Source organism: Thamnophis elegans, chromosome 13 (genome assembly GCF_009769535.1).
Source record: "Thamnophis elegans isolate rThaEle1 chromosome 13, rThaEle1.pri, whole genome shotgun sequence".
In the NCBI taxonomy this organism is placed as follows: domain Eukaryota; kingdom Metazoa; phylum Chordata; class Lepidosauria; order Squamata; family Colubridae; genus Thamnophis; species Thamnophis elegans.
In genome coordinates, this window is record NC_045553.1 from 8,867,151 (window position 1) to 8,883,292 (window position 16,142).

A 16,142-nucleotide genomic window follows, 5' to 3' on the forward strand; every position below is an offset into this window, starting at 1 on the left:
GAAAAACGCCCTGAAAATGGCCCGAAAAACTGCCCTGTTTTGGGGCCATTTTCTGGAGCTTTCGCACCCGCAAAGAAAGCTGGCTTGAAACCAGAAGAGCTGCTGGCGACGTGCCACAGATTCGCCATCCCAGCCCTAACACTTCAGGTCTATGCTGGTGTTTTCTATCAAGCCAATGCCGAGCAATGGCTCCCAATTCAACTGCCACGATCCTGCGGCCATCAGCTTTGGAAACCCAACTCGGCTCTTTGCGCGAAGACCATCGCAGTCCGAAGTTCCTTCTCCCATTTTTTTTTTGTTTCTCCCATTACAGAACTAAAAAAAAACAACATTTAAAAATGGAGGAGGAGCCATATCCACCTGCAGAGAGTGCCAAAAACAAAATAAAAATTCCCCAGATGTCTTCAGCTCCCACCTGGAAACCACCCCTGATCCAGCCATCTTCACCTGTAAACCAAATGTTAAAACCCGGGGAACGTCCTTGGCGGAGAGTCAGGCGGCGAGATCTTTGAAAGCGCACAGCCGAATATTCCTGATCTTGTAATGTTTCTGGAGCTCCGGATCCTTCAAAGTCTCCAGCTCGTGCAGGCGTTCCCACGACTGGGAAAAGTCATCGGGGCCTTCTCCGCAACCTCCAGTAGGTGGGATGCTGGGGTAGCCTGGGTGGGTCATGAGTTCGAGAGTCACCGTCCGTAGTCCTTGACCGGGGCGTAAGAATGAAGACGACAGAGGAGAAGATGTTGAGTCCTCTTTGGCCAAATGAGCTGTGGTGGCGTTATCGATAGCATCTAAGATGCTTTGAGTGGACATATTTTTCCCCATGGTGCTAAGGCCGATATTATATCTGGCCACCTGGAAGACAAAAAGTTTCTTCAATTTCAGAAAGACAGCTAGTCCTCGACTTATTTAGTTGACCGTTCCAGATTACAACGACATTGAAACGTATGAAGAACGGTTGCAGGAACTGGGTATGTCTAGTTTAATAGAAAGAAGGACTAGGGGAGACATGATAGCAGTCTTCCAATATCTCAGGGGTTGCCCCAAAGAAGAGGGAGTCAAGCTATTCTCCAAGACACCTGAGGGCAGAACAAGAAGCAATGGGTGGAAACTAATCAAGGAGAGAAGCAACTTAGAACTAAGGAGGAATTTCCTGACAGTGAGAACAATTAATCAGTGGAACGACTTGCCTCCAGAAGTTGTGAATGCTCCAACACTGGAAGATTTTAAGAAGATGTTGGATAGCCATTTGTCTGAAACGGTATAGGGTTTCCTGCCTAGGCAGGGGGTTGGACTAGAAGACCTCCAAGGTCCCTTCCAACTCTGCTATTGTATTGTATTGTACTGAAAAAATGACAATTTTTCGCTCTTACGACCAATCACAGCATCTCCATGGTCACAATTCAGATGCTTGGCAATTGACTCGTATTTATGACGGTTGCAGTGCCCCGGAATCATGTGATCTCCCTTTTGCAAACTTCTGACAACATGGGGAAGCCACATTCACTTCGCGCCTGTGTTCCTAATGGCAGTAGCACTTAAGACTCATACCGCTTCGCAGTGCTTTCCCAGCCCTCTCTAAGCGGTTTACAGAGTCAGCCTCTTGCCACCAATAATCTGGGTCCTCGTTTTACCCCACTTGGAAAGACGGAAGGATGAATCAACTTTGAGCCTGATGAGATTCGAACTGCCAAATTGCAGGCAGCCAGCAGTCAGCAGAAGTAGCCTGCGGTACTTACCAAGAGCCGAGGTGGCGCAGTAGTTAAATGCAGCACTGCAGGCTACTTCAGCTGACTGCAGTTCTGCAGTTTGGCTGTTCAAATCTCACAGGCTCAGGGTTGACTCAGCCTTCCATCCTTCCGAGGTGGGTAAAATGAGGACCCGGATTGTTGTTGGGGGCAATATGCTGACTCTGTAAATCGCTTAGAGAGGGCTGAAAGCCCTATGAAGCGGTATATAAGTCTAACTGCTATTGCTATTGCTATCCTTTGCTTACACTGTCTTAATAATATGTCCCTTCTCTTAGAATCATCCATTTAGGTACCATTTAAAGTTACAAGGGCTTGGATCATGTAACCATGGTGATACTATGACGGTCGTAAGAGCAAGAATTGATCATAAGTCCCTTCCTTCAGTGCTTGAAACTTCAATGGAAGTCTTCTATGGAGAGGGAAACAGTCCAGACAATCACTTATCTGAAATAGTATAGGTTCTCCTGCTTGAGCAGGGGGCTGGACTAGAAGACCTCCCAGGTCCCCCCCCCAGCTCATTCATTCTAGTCTTATAGATGCCCCCACCTTATGCCATGCTTTTGAAAGACCTTTATGGTGTCCAGCGAATCCTTCTCCACCCAAGTAGAAATCCATCAATGTTGACTCAATCCAACCACAGCGTGGGAGATCCGGTTCAATGGGAACTCGCGTGTACGTGATCCCATAGTCTTCCAACACCTCTGCAAATACGTGCCTGATCTCTGGAAGAGTAACCGAAGAGGAAGAGCATGGTAAGGAGATCCAATTCCAGGGAAATGCCAGTGTCGAAATGTTTTGAGGAGCAGAAAGGAGACAGTGGATCGATCAACACAGATCAGTGGGGTACGGCCACCGGTACGACCATACTGGTGGTAGCTGAGAGCAGCAGTCACCATACCGGAACGATGGCTCATTTGGCCCACCTCCCCGCCTGCGTTCCTTACCATTTGTTTGACGCAAACGGGCCAATTTGTGCACGCGCGCAGTGTGTGCCGCGTGACCTCCGCCGAGCAGCTGCGCCTCTCCGATTACAGCACCTGGTCCCCTGCACAGCATACCGGTTGCGACGGGATCCGAACCCACCACTGACGCAGATCCTACTTACCTGGGAGAACATGGACGTGTTGGTGTCCATCCATGTGATGAGGTAACTGGCCCGTCAGTTCACGGAACAACTCCACCTGTGCTATCAATTCCTGCTTCACCTAAGTGCAGAAAAGCAGAAGGTGAAATTGGCTACAGGGATATTCTCGTTCGTGACCCGTTAAAACCGCGGTCGACAAAAGCGCGCTTGGCGAAAGCGCGTACGTGACGTCATCACAGCGCGATGAAAAAAATTAAAAATTGAAATAAAAATAAAATTAAAGCAAGCCGATTCACATAAAGGTAAGGGTTAGGTTTAGGGTTAGGGTTAGGGTTAGGGTTACGTTAAGTACGTTTAGCGTTAGGTTAAGGGTTAGGTTAAGGGTTAGGTTTAGGGTTAGGATTAGGTTTGGGGGGGTTAGGATAAGGTTTTCGCTTTAATTTTACATTTACACGCTCACAGCGCGATGTTTTCGTTGCGCTGTGATGACGTCACATACGCGCTTTCATCGAGCGCGCTTTTGTCTACCGCGGTTTTGTGGTGGAACCATTCTCGTTTATAAAAGTGGAATCGTTAGGTGAAGCCTACAAAACAAATCGGGAGCAACTTAAGCCTTCCAAGGGACACCTTGGCCACTCCGAAATGAAGGGTTCTTGATGATCTCTGAGCTTGGTTGGTTTCTTGCAGACGTTTCATTACCTAACTAGGTAGTATCATCAGTGCTGTTACCTTCTTTGAGCAATGGAACGTCTGCAAGAAAATAAGCAAGCTCGGAGAGCACCAAAAATCCTACAGCTGTCCTTCTCCTCCTCCTCCTCTCACCCAACTCTCTTCTAACACTGATGATACAACCTAGTTTGGGGATGAAACATCTGCAAGAAAATAACCAAGCTCAGAGGGCACTAAAGGTCCTACAGTCCTCCTCCTCTCCACAAACCCCACTCCCTTCTAGCACTGATTATGTTACCTAGTAGGGTAATGAAATGTCTGCAAGAAAACAAGGAAGCTCAGAGAATATCAAGGACCTCTCATTTCAACCCTGTGCTAAAAAGCTCTGAAATTCTCTCCAAACAACACTAATCTCAAAGAGTTGTGTGATTTCCTGCTCTTCTTTTAGCACAAAATGAACAAATGGTTGTGTGGGATCCAAGACAGGCTTGGTACAATTCAGGAAAAAAGAAACCCACGATACATTAGAAAGGTCTCTCTTGGTTCTGAACCCAGACGGTGCCCTATTAAATGGAAAAGGAGGGGAAGAAGGGGAAAACAGAAAAGAAAATATTAAATATATAAGTATATATTCAAGAGCGAGATATAAAGGGGGAAAATATATAGTTAGGATAGATTAGCAAAAGTAAGGGAATAAGAAATGATACCAAATTATATTTGGGTTTGCGGAAATACCATCCCCAAGAAAACATAAACTGATATTTGAAAGAGACACCTATAACAACAGAAAAAGAAAGGGAGAGAGGAGGAGAGAATGAAAGGAAGATGGGGGAAAATAAGAGAGAGGCAAGGAGAGGAGGATGGAAGGGAGAGAAAGAGAAGGAGAGAAGGTAGGAAGAGGAAGAAGAGAGGAGAGGTAAGGGAAAGAAGGGGAAGGAGAGGAGGAAGGAAGAAAGTAGAGAAGGGAGGGGGAAAAGAAAGGGAAAATAAGGTGGTGTACAATAGGCGGAAGGGATGGTAAACAAAGCAACCCAAACTGTATATTATAAGCTATTAAATGAAATAACAAATGTATAAGACTGACAAATGTAAAGAAGAAGAACAATCATGTGAATGTATACTTAAAATGGTATGTAAGAGAATAAAAAATAAAAAAAATGGGCAAAAAAAGAAAAAAGAAACGTCTCCCTTGATGGATTCGACCTACACCTAGAGGAAGACCCAAGTCAACCTATGAATTGTCTGGCTCAAAGTTGGCATCCTTCACCACGAATCTCAAACCACCTTTCACCGAGAAGGAAGACCTAGATCAACCCATTTGAGTTGCCTGGCTCAACGTGGGCATCCTTCACCATGTATCTCAACCACCTTTCACCGAGAAGGAAGACCTAGGTCAACCCATTGAGTTGCCTGGCTCAACGTGGGCATCCTTCACCACGTATCTCAACCACCTTTCACCTAGAAGGAAGACCCAAGTCAACCTATTGAGTTGCCTGGCTCAACGTGGCATCCTTCACCACGTATCTCAACCACCTTTCACCTAGAAGGAAGACCCAAGTCAACCCATTTAAGTTGCCTGGCTCAACGTGGGCATCCTTCACCATGTACCTCAACCACCTTTCACCTAGGAAAGGAAGACCCAAGTCAACCCATTTTGAGCTGCCTGGCTCAACGTGGGCATCCTTCACCACGTATCTCAACCACTTTCACCGAGAAGGAAGACCCAAGTCAACCCATTTGAGTTGCCTGGCTCAACGTGGGCATCCTTCACCATGTACCTCAAACCACCTTTCACCTACAAGGAAGACCCAAGTCAACCCATTTGAGTTGCCTGGCTCAACATGGGCATCCTTCACCATGAATCTCAACCACCTTTCCAAAGAGTAGATGGGGGGGGTGTATTTGCTCCTCCTCACCTCAGCCATGTTAAGAAGCCTTTCGTTTAAAGACATCCGAATTCCCATCTTTCCATGGAAGAACCCTTCTGGGTTGAGGAGTGTAGACTTTTTTCTTCAGTGCTGGGCAAACCGGGGTCCCCTCAGAAAGGTTGGCATGGAGCCCTATTGGAATGCAGTGTCTACAGAGAGAGAGAGGGAGGGGAAAACATTGAAAAACCCTCAAAAAGGAAGTATTAATATACACCGTATTTTCGGACGATAAGATGCTCCCAAGTATAAGACGCACCTACGTAGTTTTGGGGAGGAAAACAAGGGGAAAAAATTTGCTTCTGCCTCCCAGCAATTTGCCTCCTTGCCGCAAACAGCAAACAGTACAGACGATATACACTGTTTGTGATGTTACATTTCAGACTATCCTTGTACAGATGCTATTAAAATTGGTGTGACTTTCTGGAAGTATATGTTATTCTCTGCTATTTCAAAGAAGATACAATAGCAATGGGCCTCTTCAGATCAAGCATTTGTTTTAAAAAGCATCTTCATTTTGTTAAGCTGCCTAGAACAATAATAAAAATCTTTTAAAAAAATAAATCTAATAATTTGAACATTCTATAGGCATTTATAGTAATCAAGGAGAAGCAAACAGCCTGATTAGCACAAGAAAAATAAATCTGCCTCCCAGCAATTTGCCTCCTTGCAGCAAACAGCAAGTTTCACTTTCAATCCGATCATCAGCTGTTTCAGACTGCCGGGATTACTATAGCCTATTGCAGCCTCCACAAGCCCCATTATCCCCGTCTTCTGCAAGGAGGTAAATTGCTGGGAGGCAGAGGCCAAAAGGTGGGGGCCGGTGGGTGGGCAGGGCTACATTCGGTGTATAAGACACACCCAAATTTTCACCCTCTTAGTGGGGAAAAAGGTGCGTCTTATACTCTGAAAAATACAGTAAGTATATGTTCAAGAATGAGATACTGTATAAATAGAGAGAAAAAAATAGGACATGATAATGAACAAAAGGGAATAGGAAAGGATAAGCATAAAATTATAACTGGGTCACATGATCAAAATTGGCGCACTTGGCAGCCAGCGCGTAAATCTGACTATTCCAGCGTCCCACTCACCTTCTGACAAACAAAGCCAATTGGTGGGGGGGGGGGGGGGGAGACCAGATTCGCTTAACGACCATGTTACTAATTTCACAAGGGGAGGGATTCCCCCACCATAGAGTCTCCTCCTAGCACGGCATCCTTTTTCCTCTGCTGACTGGAAGTACCGGTTCCCCCACCATAGAGTCTCCTCCTAGCACGGAATCCTTTTTCCTCTGCTGACCGGAAGTCCAGATCCCCCACCATAGAGGCTCCTCCTAGTACGACATCCTTCTCCTCTGCTGCCAGAAGTCCGTTTCCTCCACCATAGAGTCTCCTCCTAGCACGGAATCCTTTTTCCTCTGCTGACCGGAAGTCCGGTTCCCCCCACCATAGAGTCTCCTCCTAGCACAGCATCCTTTTTCCTCTACCTGTCCCAACCGAAAGCCCTATCAATTGTGGAGCCGACAGGGAGCCGCAGCAGAGGGATGAAAGAGCCATATGCAACTCCAGAGCCACAGGTTGCTGGCCCGTGCTAGGGAAAAGCGATGTGTATGAAAGCCAACAAAAGGACCGACAGCTGTGCGATTTCACACTGTTGTGTATGTAGTAATGAGTCCCCCAAGGAAACATATATGAGAGTATATGTGGAATAAATTAGTAACAAGGGAAGAAGAGAAATCTCAGGCTGAATCAGGAAGAATCTCACAGATTTGTTAAAGAGTCAGCACAACAAAATAAATCATCTTAAATTGGCTGAGATAATGGGAACAGAAGTAGGCCAGGATAAGTTAGATAATCACTTAATTAAACACCGAAGGATTTACTTATTAACAGGGGGATGCTGTCATTGGACACTGATTCTACCTCTTCAAAAAGACACAATATTTTCATTTTGCAGCATTTCTTTTTTGTTATTCTTCTTCATTTCTTTCTGATCTTTACCCTGGATTCTGCGTGAAAAAAATGGACAGCAATGTCCTTTGGCCTTGGGAATTCCCAGCTGCCTTCTCTTCTGCAATCTTGGCACCAATTATTTATTTCAACTCCCAGAATTCCTGAGAATTCACACCTCTGGAGAGGAGTTGACCCTGGTGTAGCAATAGCTCTTAGACGTACCTGCCGCTTTCCAGCCCTCTCTAAGCAATTTTACAGAGTCAGCCTCTCTGCCCCCAACAATCTAACATCCTCATTTTATTGACCTCAGAAGGATGGAAGGTCGAGTCAACCTTGAGACAGTCAGGATTGAACTTGTGTGTGGGAAGAGTTACGCTGCAATACTGTGTTCTAGCTATTGTGCATCATGGATAGATGGGTGGATGGAAGGAGGAAAGAAAGGAAGGAGGGAGGGAGGGAGGGAGGAAGGAAGGAAGGAAGGAAGGAAGGAAGGAAGGAAGGAAGGAAGGAAGGAAGGAAGAGGAACAGCAATAGCAATAGATTTAAAAGTAGAAAGAGTGTTTTTTTTTAAAAAGAATAAGAGTGTAAAAAGGAGAACAAAGTTAAAAGTTAAAACTGATTTAAAACTAGAGTGGGTTTTTTTTTTTTGAAGGATAAAAATAGAAGGTAAAAAGGACAGCAGTGTTCAAAGCTGCTGCTCCAGAAAAAACCAGTCACTAAATGAATCATCGGTGTGAAAAAAAACAAATCCTGTCACTTTTTTTCAGTTCTGTCATCATTTGAACAGACACTGAACGAAGCGGCGTAAGCTGAGGACCCATTTTTTAAGTTAAAACCCCGATGGGTTGACGCCCGTGAAATGAAAAGAAAACTACAAGGAGAGACTCACTTCTTGGCCAGCTGGACGGCATCGGACACGCACTCCCCGGTTAACCAGAAGCGAAACGTTGGAGATGGCCCCGGCCAGGAAGCACTCCACGATGCCATGATTCCTCCGCGGCAATAGCCGAAATCATCCCCGGTTACGATCAGCTTCACCGTGGCTTGGGGCATCCTTAGGCGTCCAACCCTACGAAGCGCCAAAGTTAGCCAGGAAGACAAAGTCCTCGCGTTAGCCCCTTAGTCTCTTCCTCTCCCCAAGGCAGGAGCAGAGAAGGAAGGGAACGAAGCAGAGCACCCATCAGCCCACAGCCGTGGCCAACCGCCGCCGTGTGCCAAGGAAGCATAAACCCTAAGACGTGTCTTTTTCTCGCTGCGCCACGCCAGCCGCTAATCTCGCCCTTGGGAGGGAGTGTGTGGAAAGCAAGTCCCGCCGAAGACGGCGTAACTAAGAGGATTAGCCAAACTCAGCTTTCTGGGTGAAGGAGGAAAAAGGCACAGTGGTTGGGTTTGAGCTGGCTGGTTTTTTAAAAAATACTTCGTGTTTCCCCAAAATTAAGACAGGGTTTTATTTCTTTTGACCCCCGAAATAAGCGCTTGGCCTTATTTTCGGGGAGAGCTTATTATTTTTGAGGTGCAGGAGGGGGCGAGCGTGGCCACCTCCTGGCTGCTGCTGTGCTGCAATATTTCAGGGAGGGCTTATTTTAGCGCATGCACTCAAAAGCCCGACTGGGTTTATTATCCGGGAGGTTTTATTTTCGGGGGAAAGAGGGGTAGACATGGGGAATGATCCGGATCAATTTGTGGAGCAGTGAAGGGCACCGGGGGAAAGTGGGGCTAAAACGGAGCCACGCTCAATACATTTCAATTAAAATGGGAGGAAATAAACATATCAAGAACGGTTGTAGGAACTGGGTATGTCTAGTTTGATGAAAAGAAGGACTAGGGGAGACATGATATCAGTGTTCCAATATCTCAGGGGCTGCCCCAAAGAAGAGGGAGTCAAGCTGTTCTCCAAGGCACCTGAGGGCAGAACAAGAAGCAATGGGTGGAAACTAATCAAGGAGAGAAGCAACTTAGAACTAAGGAGAAATTTCCTGACAGTTAGAACAATTAATCAGTGGAACGACTTGCCTCCAGAAGTTGTGAATGCCCCAGCACCTGAAGATTTTAAGAAGATGTTGGATAGCCATTTGTCTGAAACGGTATAGGGTTTCCTGCCTAGGCAGGGGGTTAGACTAGAAGACCTCCAAGGTCCCTTCCAACTCTGCTATTGTATTGAATTGGGAGTAGAGCTGAGGAATTGTAGCGCCTGGGCACCACGGGTTGGTTTTTTTTTTTAAAAAAATGTGTTTTTTAAAAAAATTGAAATTATGAGGCCATGGGGCCTCAGGACAGAGCTGGAAAAGGGGTCTTGGAGGTTCTTCTAGTCCAACCCCACATCCTCTGTTCAAGCAAGAGATCTTGATAGATATTTATGAATATCTCTTTCTTGTTCCAGTGGGACAGAAGTTGCCTTCGGAAGTTGTGGGAGCTTCACGACTGGAAGCTTTGAAGAAGAGAGACTGGACTGCCATCTGTCAGAAATGGTGTAAGGTCTCCTGCTTGGGCAGAGGGTTGGACTAGATGACCTACACGGTCCCTCCAACTCTGTTAATTCTCTAAAAAAAAATGACATCTCTCTGTCTCTCTCTCTCTTTCGCTCTCTCTCTGTCTTTTGCTCTTTCACTCTCTCTCTTTAGCTCTCTGTCTCTCTATCTCTCTGTCTGTCTGTCTGTCTGTCTCTGTCTTTGCTCTCTCTCTTTCTCTCCCTTTCTCTCTCCCCCCCCTCTCTCTTTGAAGTCCAGTTTAAATTTACCGGAGAGGGGGGGCAGCGTACAGGATCCAATTCTGACCAAACAATTGCTTTTTAAGAGGTCCCTCTGTCAAGGGACGAGCCCCCAAGGGCCAAGTGTGCATTCTTGGAGCACAAATGTTCAGGGGTTCGATGCATTCCCCGAGGCAGAGGGGGTTGGACTAGATGACCTACAAGGTCCCATCCAACACTGTTGTTTTTAACCAGAAAGGATTCTGAAGTTAGCTGGGATTTTGAGCCGTGGAAAAAATCCTTTATCGACCTATTTCCCCTCCTCGGCCTTTCAAAACATTTTAATCCATCATCTCCCTCCTGTTTTACTTCACAATTAGAAGATCTGATTTAAACAACAACAAAAAGAACATTGGTTCTTCCCACTAACCACATTTCATTCCAAAGCGAACCGCTCTCCAGAGCTACAGGTGGCTTCATCGGAGGCCGTGAATTCAAGAGCTAATATTTGAATTTTTTTTTTTAAAAAAGGTGAATTTCCTGATTTTGGCCTCATGCTTCTCCTTTCCTACAATAGATGAAGTAAAGACATACTCACAGGTTTTATTTTCCCCTCAAGTTCGGTCTTTGGTAAAAGCCAGAATGCCGATTTGAGAAAAATGCAATTCAACCAGCCAAATTTTTTTTTCCAGGGAATTTTCCCTAGGAAAAACTGACTAGGTGCATTTGCCTTCCAGAGTCAAGATCGAACTGCCTGCAGATACTGGTTCTGCTTTCTTTGTTAAGTTATCTGGAAGCTATCAGGAAATAAGAAGCTGAAAATCCAGATATGATGCAACATTGGACACTTTGGCAAGAACTCCTGTTTCCTCCTGGGCTGGTTGCAAGCCAACACAAGATTATAGGTTTAATTTTCTTTTTTGCCCAGGAAAACCTGTGTTTTGTTAAACTGAATATAACTAAGATAATTATGCACAATTTTTCGAAAGCTTTTTTGAAACCAACGTATAGTTGGTGAAATATTGGCCTGCATAAATACAGTGGCAGCTTATAAAGGTTCCACTTTCACCTATATGCTAGTCGTTCCCGACTCTAGAGGGCAGTGCTCATCTCTGTTTCAAAGCCAAAGAGCCAGCACTGTCCGTGGTCATGTGGCCGGCATGACTCAACGCCGAAGGCGCATGGAACACTGTTACCTTCCCACCAAAGGTGGTTCCTATTTTTCTACTTGCACTTTTTACGTGCTTTCGAACTGCTAGGTTGGCAGAAGCTGGGACAAGTCACGGGAGCTCACTCCATTACGCAGCGCTAGGGATTCGAACCGCCAAACTGCCGACTTTTCTGATCGACAAGCTCAGCAGCCACCGAGCCAGCGAGTCCAATAGCTTATACTTAGAACTTCTCAGAATGTTTTATGAAGACATCTCCATTTAGAGACTGAAGGCGGAAAGGCATTAAAAGTTAGAATATTTTGTGACATGTGATGTGACAGGCGGAAAAATATCAACGCCATAAATCAATTCCCATACTAGCAAGTTTAGGACGCTGGATTTTCGTAAAGCAAAGCCAAAAAGAGGTCAACAGAGCATTTAAAAAAAACACTCATAAAATCCACTGCAATCCAGTGACGTTATAATATAAATATATCATTTTACGACTTTTTCAAGAAGGTGTGATGAAAAGAGTCCTTTTCAACACTTCCTCTTGGCTCCTTAAAATGGAAATGTTTACTGCCACACCTTAAAAGAATCCGTAAAAGTCCCTGGATATACAAAGTGTTCCAATAATATTCTGAATTGATTTCAACAGAAAATCAGAATAAAGCATCACACTATATATCCTGACAGTGAGAACAATTAATCAGTGGAACAGAATTTGCCTCCAGAAGTTGTGAATGCCCCAACACTGGAAGTTTTTAAGAAGATCTTGGATAGCCATCTGTCTGAAATGGTGTAGGGTTTCCTGCCTAGGCAGGGGGTTGGACTAGAGGACCTCCAAGGTCCCTTCCAACTCTGTTATTCTATTCTATTCTGACTAGCTAGCATCTTGGGAAACAAACCCACCTTTCCCACTGGATCCTCTGCTTCCTCTGCCAATCCTCCTCTCTAGCATCTTCCCTAGAATTAAAGAATGGCAAGGAAGGGACCTTCGAGGTCATCCAGCCCAGCCCAGATCAAGGCTCTTCCTCATCCCCATCCCAAAGCAACTGCCTCTTACCCCAGCCCAGCATATTCCTCTCTCTCCCGACTTTCCCCAAAATTTCCGGCAGAACTGCTCCCAAACCACTCTGATTTCGAAACCTGTTTGCCAGGATGCCACCCCTTCCGGGCCGGCCTCTGAGGCGAAGCCGGATCAAACGGCGTGGCATCCATTCCAGATGTGCCGACATCCGCTTTGGCACGGAAGGAAGGAGGGCATCCGAGCCGGCCGGCCGGCTCGCATGGCGGGCAAGCTTTTTAAAAGGGTCGATCGGAGATTGCAACCCCGCACGGGCGGTGCCATGCCACCCCTTGGCACCGGTGGGCACACGGCTTCCTGGGGGGGGGGGGGGAGCAAACAGGGGACATCTATCCGATCCCTGCTAGACACTGAACTCAGGATCGGATCGCAGCTTGCTGTCCCCCTCCTCGTTTCCTTCTTCTACTCCCATCCCACCCTCTTACCACTTTTCCCTAGAATTCAGGTTCGATGCTCAGGCCGGGTACAGATTCCAGAGGGAGGAGAGCCGCTCTGCTTCAAGATTTGCACCGGGGCGGCCGTGCAACGGCTTCTCCCGGCTGCAAAAAAAAAAAGGGGGGAAGGGATCCTGGCACACTCACCCATGGCGAAGGGGCAGCAGCACCCGCCGACCCCGCGGCTGCAGCAGCTCCCATGCCCGAAGCGGCTTCCTGGCTCAACCCCGGGAAAAAAGCGAAAGCGAGCTGGCAAAGGCTCGTGGGAGCCCTCTGGTGGCCGCCGAAGGGAACCGCAGGAGGCAGCGGAAAGGAAGCGCAGGAGGAGCCCGGCTTGTGATTCAGCGCCTCCAGCTACCGCCCCCACCCCACCACGCAGAGGATACTCACTGAACTACAGTTCCCAGCATTCCTCGCCTTGGGCCACGCTGGATGGAGGCTGCTGAGACTTGTAGCTTTGGACTATTTATTTATTTTTATTTATTTATTTGTTTATTATTTATATTATTTACTAGAGCTATAGTGGGTTGGAGCTACGGGATGACGTGATTGATTGATTGATTCATTCATTCATTCTAAAGAAGGACATAAAGTGAGATTTAAATATTAAGTGTGAAACCTATTGGGTCAGGCTGGACAGCCTCTCGGGGTCCCTTTATTCCTATATTAAAAAGCCACATAGGCAGAATTGCAGCTTGTAAAAGAACAGGAAGCAAGTGTCTAACCGCAGAGTTCAATAGTCTCAGAAGACCACAAGGGTCAGCTAAAGTTCGCTTAGAGACACATAGTCCATACCTGTAACAAAAGGAGAAGTAAGACCCCATCTCCTTATAAGGCTTTTTCCTCAAGGTAACCAATAGGAAATGAGTGTTTCCGTGTTACGCTGCCTTTGAGAATGTATAAGAATGCGTGCTTCGATAATGAAGGTTGTTCAGAATTTGCAATGTTAGCCATTTCGCTAACTTTCTGAACTTAGCTGCCAAATAAACTTTTCCTGTATCCCGAGAAGTCTATAAAGCCTGTCATTTTCTGCAACAATTCAAACAGAGGGGAATATTTGTAGTTCAGGGTTGAAATGAGGGGTCCTTGGTGCTCTCTGCACTTGGCTGGTTTCTTGCAGACGGTTTCATGGCCCAACTAGGTAACATCATCAGGGCTAGAAGGGAGTGAGATTTGCAGGGAGGAGGAGGAGGAGGAGGAGGAGGAGGAGGAGGAGGATTGTAACATCCTTGGTGCTCTCTGCTTGGTTGTTTTCTTGCAGACATTTCATGACCCAACTAGGTAACATCATCAGTGCTAGTCAAGAAAGTTCACAGGACCCCTGATTGATTGATTGATTGATTCCACTAGAGAATATTTGTAGCTCAGGGTTGATTGATTGATTGATTCCAAGAGAGAATATTTGTAGCTCAGGGTTGATTGATTGATTGATTGATTGATTCCACTAGAGAATATTTGTAGCTCAGGGTTCATTGATTGATTGATTCCAATAGAGAATATTTGTAGCTCAGGGTTCATTGATTGATTGATTCCAAGAGAGAATATTTGTAGCTCAGGGTTGATTGATTGATTGATTGATTGATTGATTGATTGATTCCACTAGAGAATATTTGTAGCTCAGGGTTGATTGATTGATTGATTCCAATAGAGAATATTTGTAGCTCAGGGTTGAAATGAGGTGGTTGAAATTGGTGCTCTCTGAGCTTAGTTGTTTTCTTGCAGATGTTTCATGACCCAACGAGGTAATGTCATCAGTGCTACAAGGGAGCTGGGTGGAGAAGGCGGAGGAGGATTGTGGGATCCTCGGTGCTCTCTGAACTTGCCTGTTTTCTTGCAGACATTTCAAGACCCAACTAGGTAACATCATCAGTGCTAGTCAAGAAAGTTCACAGGACCCCTGATTGATTGATTGATTGATTGATTCCACTAGAGAATATTTGTAGCTCAGGGTTGATTGATTGATTGATTCCAAGAGAGAATATTTGTAGCTCAGGGTTGATTGATTGATTGATTCCAAGAGAGAATATTTGTAGCTCAGGGTTGATTGATTGATTGATTGATTGATTCCACTAGAGAATATTTGTAGCTCAGGGTTCATTGATTGATTGATTCCAATAGAGAATATTTGTAGCTCAGGGTTGATTGATTGATTGATTGATTCCACTAGAGAATATTTGTAGCTCAGGGTTGATTGATTGATTGATTCCAATAGAGAATATTTGTAGCTCAGGGTTGAAATGAGGTGGTTGAAATTGGTGCTCTCTGAGCTTAGTTGTTTTCTTGCAGATGTTTCACGACCCAACAAGGTAATGTCATCAGTGCTACAAGGGAGCTGGGTGGAGAAGGCGGAGGAGGATTGTGGGATCCTCGGTGCTCTCTGAACTTGCCTGTTTTCTTGCAGACGTTTCAAGACCCAACTAGGTAACATCATCAGTGCTAGTCAAGAAAGCTCACATAGCACCAAGGACCCCTTGATTGATCTATCGATCAGTTGATCGATTGATCGCATTTCTATACAGCCCATGTCACCTAAGAGAGTGTGGCCAGCTTACAACACAGGTATTGTTCCTTGGCTTACGACCACAAACTGAGCCCAGAATTTCTCTTGCTAAGCAAGTTTTGCTCCTTTTTTTAAATTACTTTTCTCACCACAGTTGTTAAAAGTTAATCATTTCATTTATTAAATTTATAGGCCACCCAATCCCGGAGGATTCTGGGCGGCTTACAATGAAAGAAGAAAAAAAGAAAAGCAAAATAAGTTAAAAAAAAATAGTTTAAAATACACAACACAATCACACAGTGGTTAAATGAATCTTGCTGCCCCATTGACTTGCCTTCTCAGATGGTCACAAAAAGGACCCCTGACACAGCAACCGTCATAAATATGAACCACTGGTAGTTGCCAAGCATCTGAATTCCGATCTTGTGATCATGGAAAGCGGCGACTGTCATAAGTGTGAAAAATGGTCATAAGTCATTTTCCCCCAGTGCCATCGTAACTCCAAACAGTGACTAAATGAACTCTCGTAAATCAAGGGAGACTTATATTTATAGAACTTTTTAGCGTTTCTTTTTTTTAAATAATTTTTATTACACAGGTTTTTTTTAAAACAAAAAAGAAACAACTTTAACAGTTTCCTTCTATACAACATTTCCATATCGGTATATATCCATTATATGTGCATCCCCCCTCCCCCCGGCCACTACTCTAATATGACATTATCTACACATGCAATTCCAGTGTTTTTATACATACAAATATATTCATTTCTTGAGTTACAGTCATTCATTGTATATGTCGTTTCCATTCCTACATATTTATTACTGATTTCTAACTCCTATATCTTCTTCGTTTAATCTTTCCTTAAGCTTTACACCTGTCTTCTAACCATTTGTACCAGGG

At 45.2% G+C, this 16,142-nt stretch overlaps 1 protein-coding gene across 1 annotated transcript; it reads right to left on the minus strand.

Moving 5' to 3' along the window:
• Nucleotides 1-351: 351 nt before the first annotated feature.
• LOC116517069 (carbohydrate deacetylase-like) lies at nt 352-8,434 on the minus strand. The gene is given in 9 exon segments (XM_032229838.1): nt 352-839; nt 2,281-2,348; nt 2,350-2,470; nt 2,854-2,953; nt 5,418-5,510; nt 5,512-5,578; nt 8,271-8,308; nt 8,310-8,380; nt 8,383-8,434. Coding segments are annotated over 9 exon segments (957 nt in total). The 3' UTR covers nt 352-492.
• Between the last annotated feature and the right edge of the window lie 7,708 nt (nt 8,435-16,142).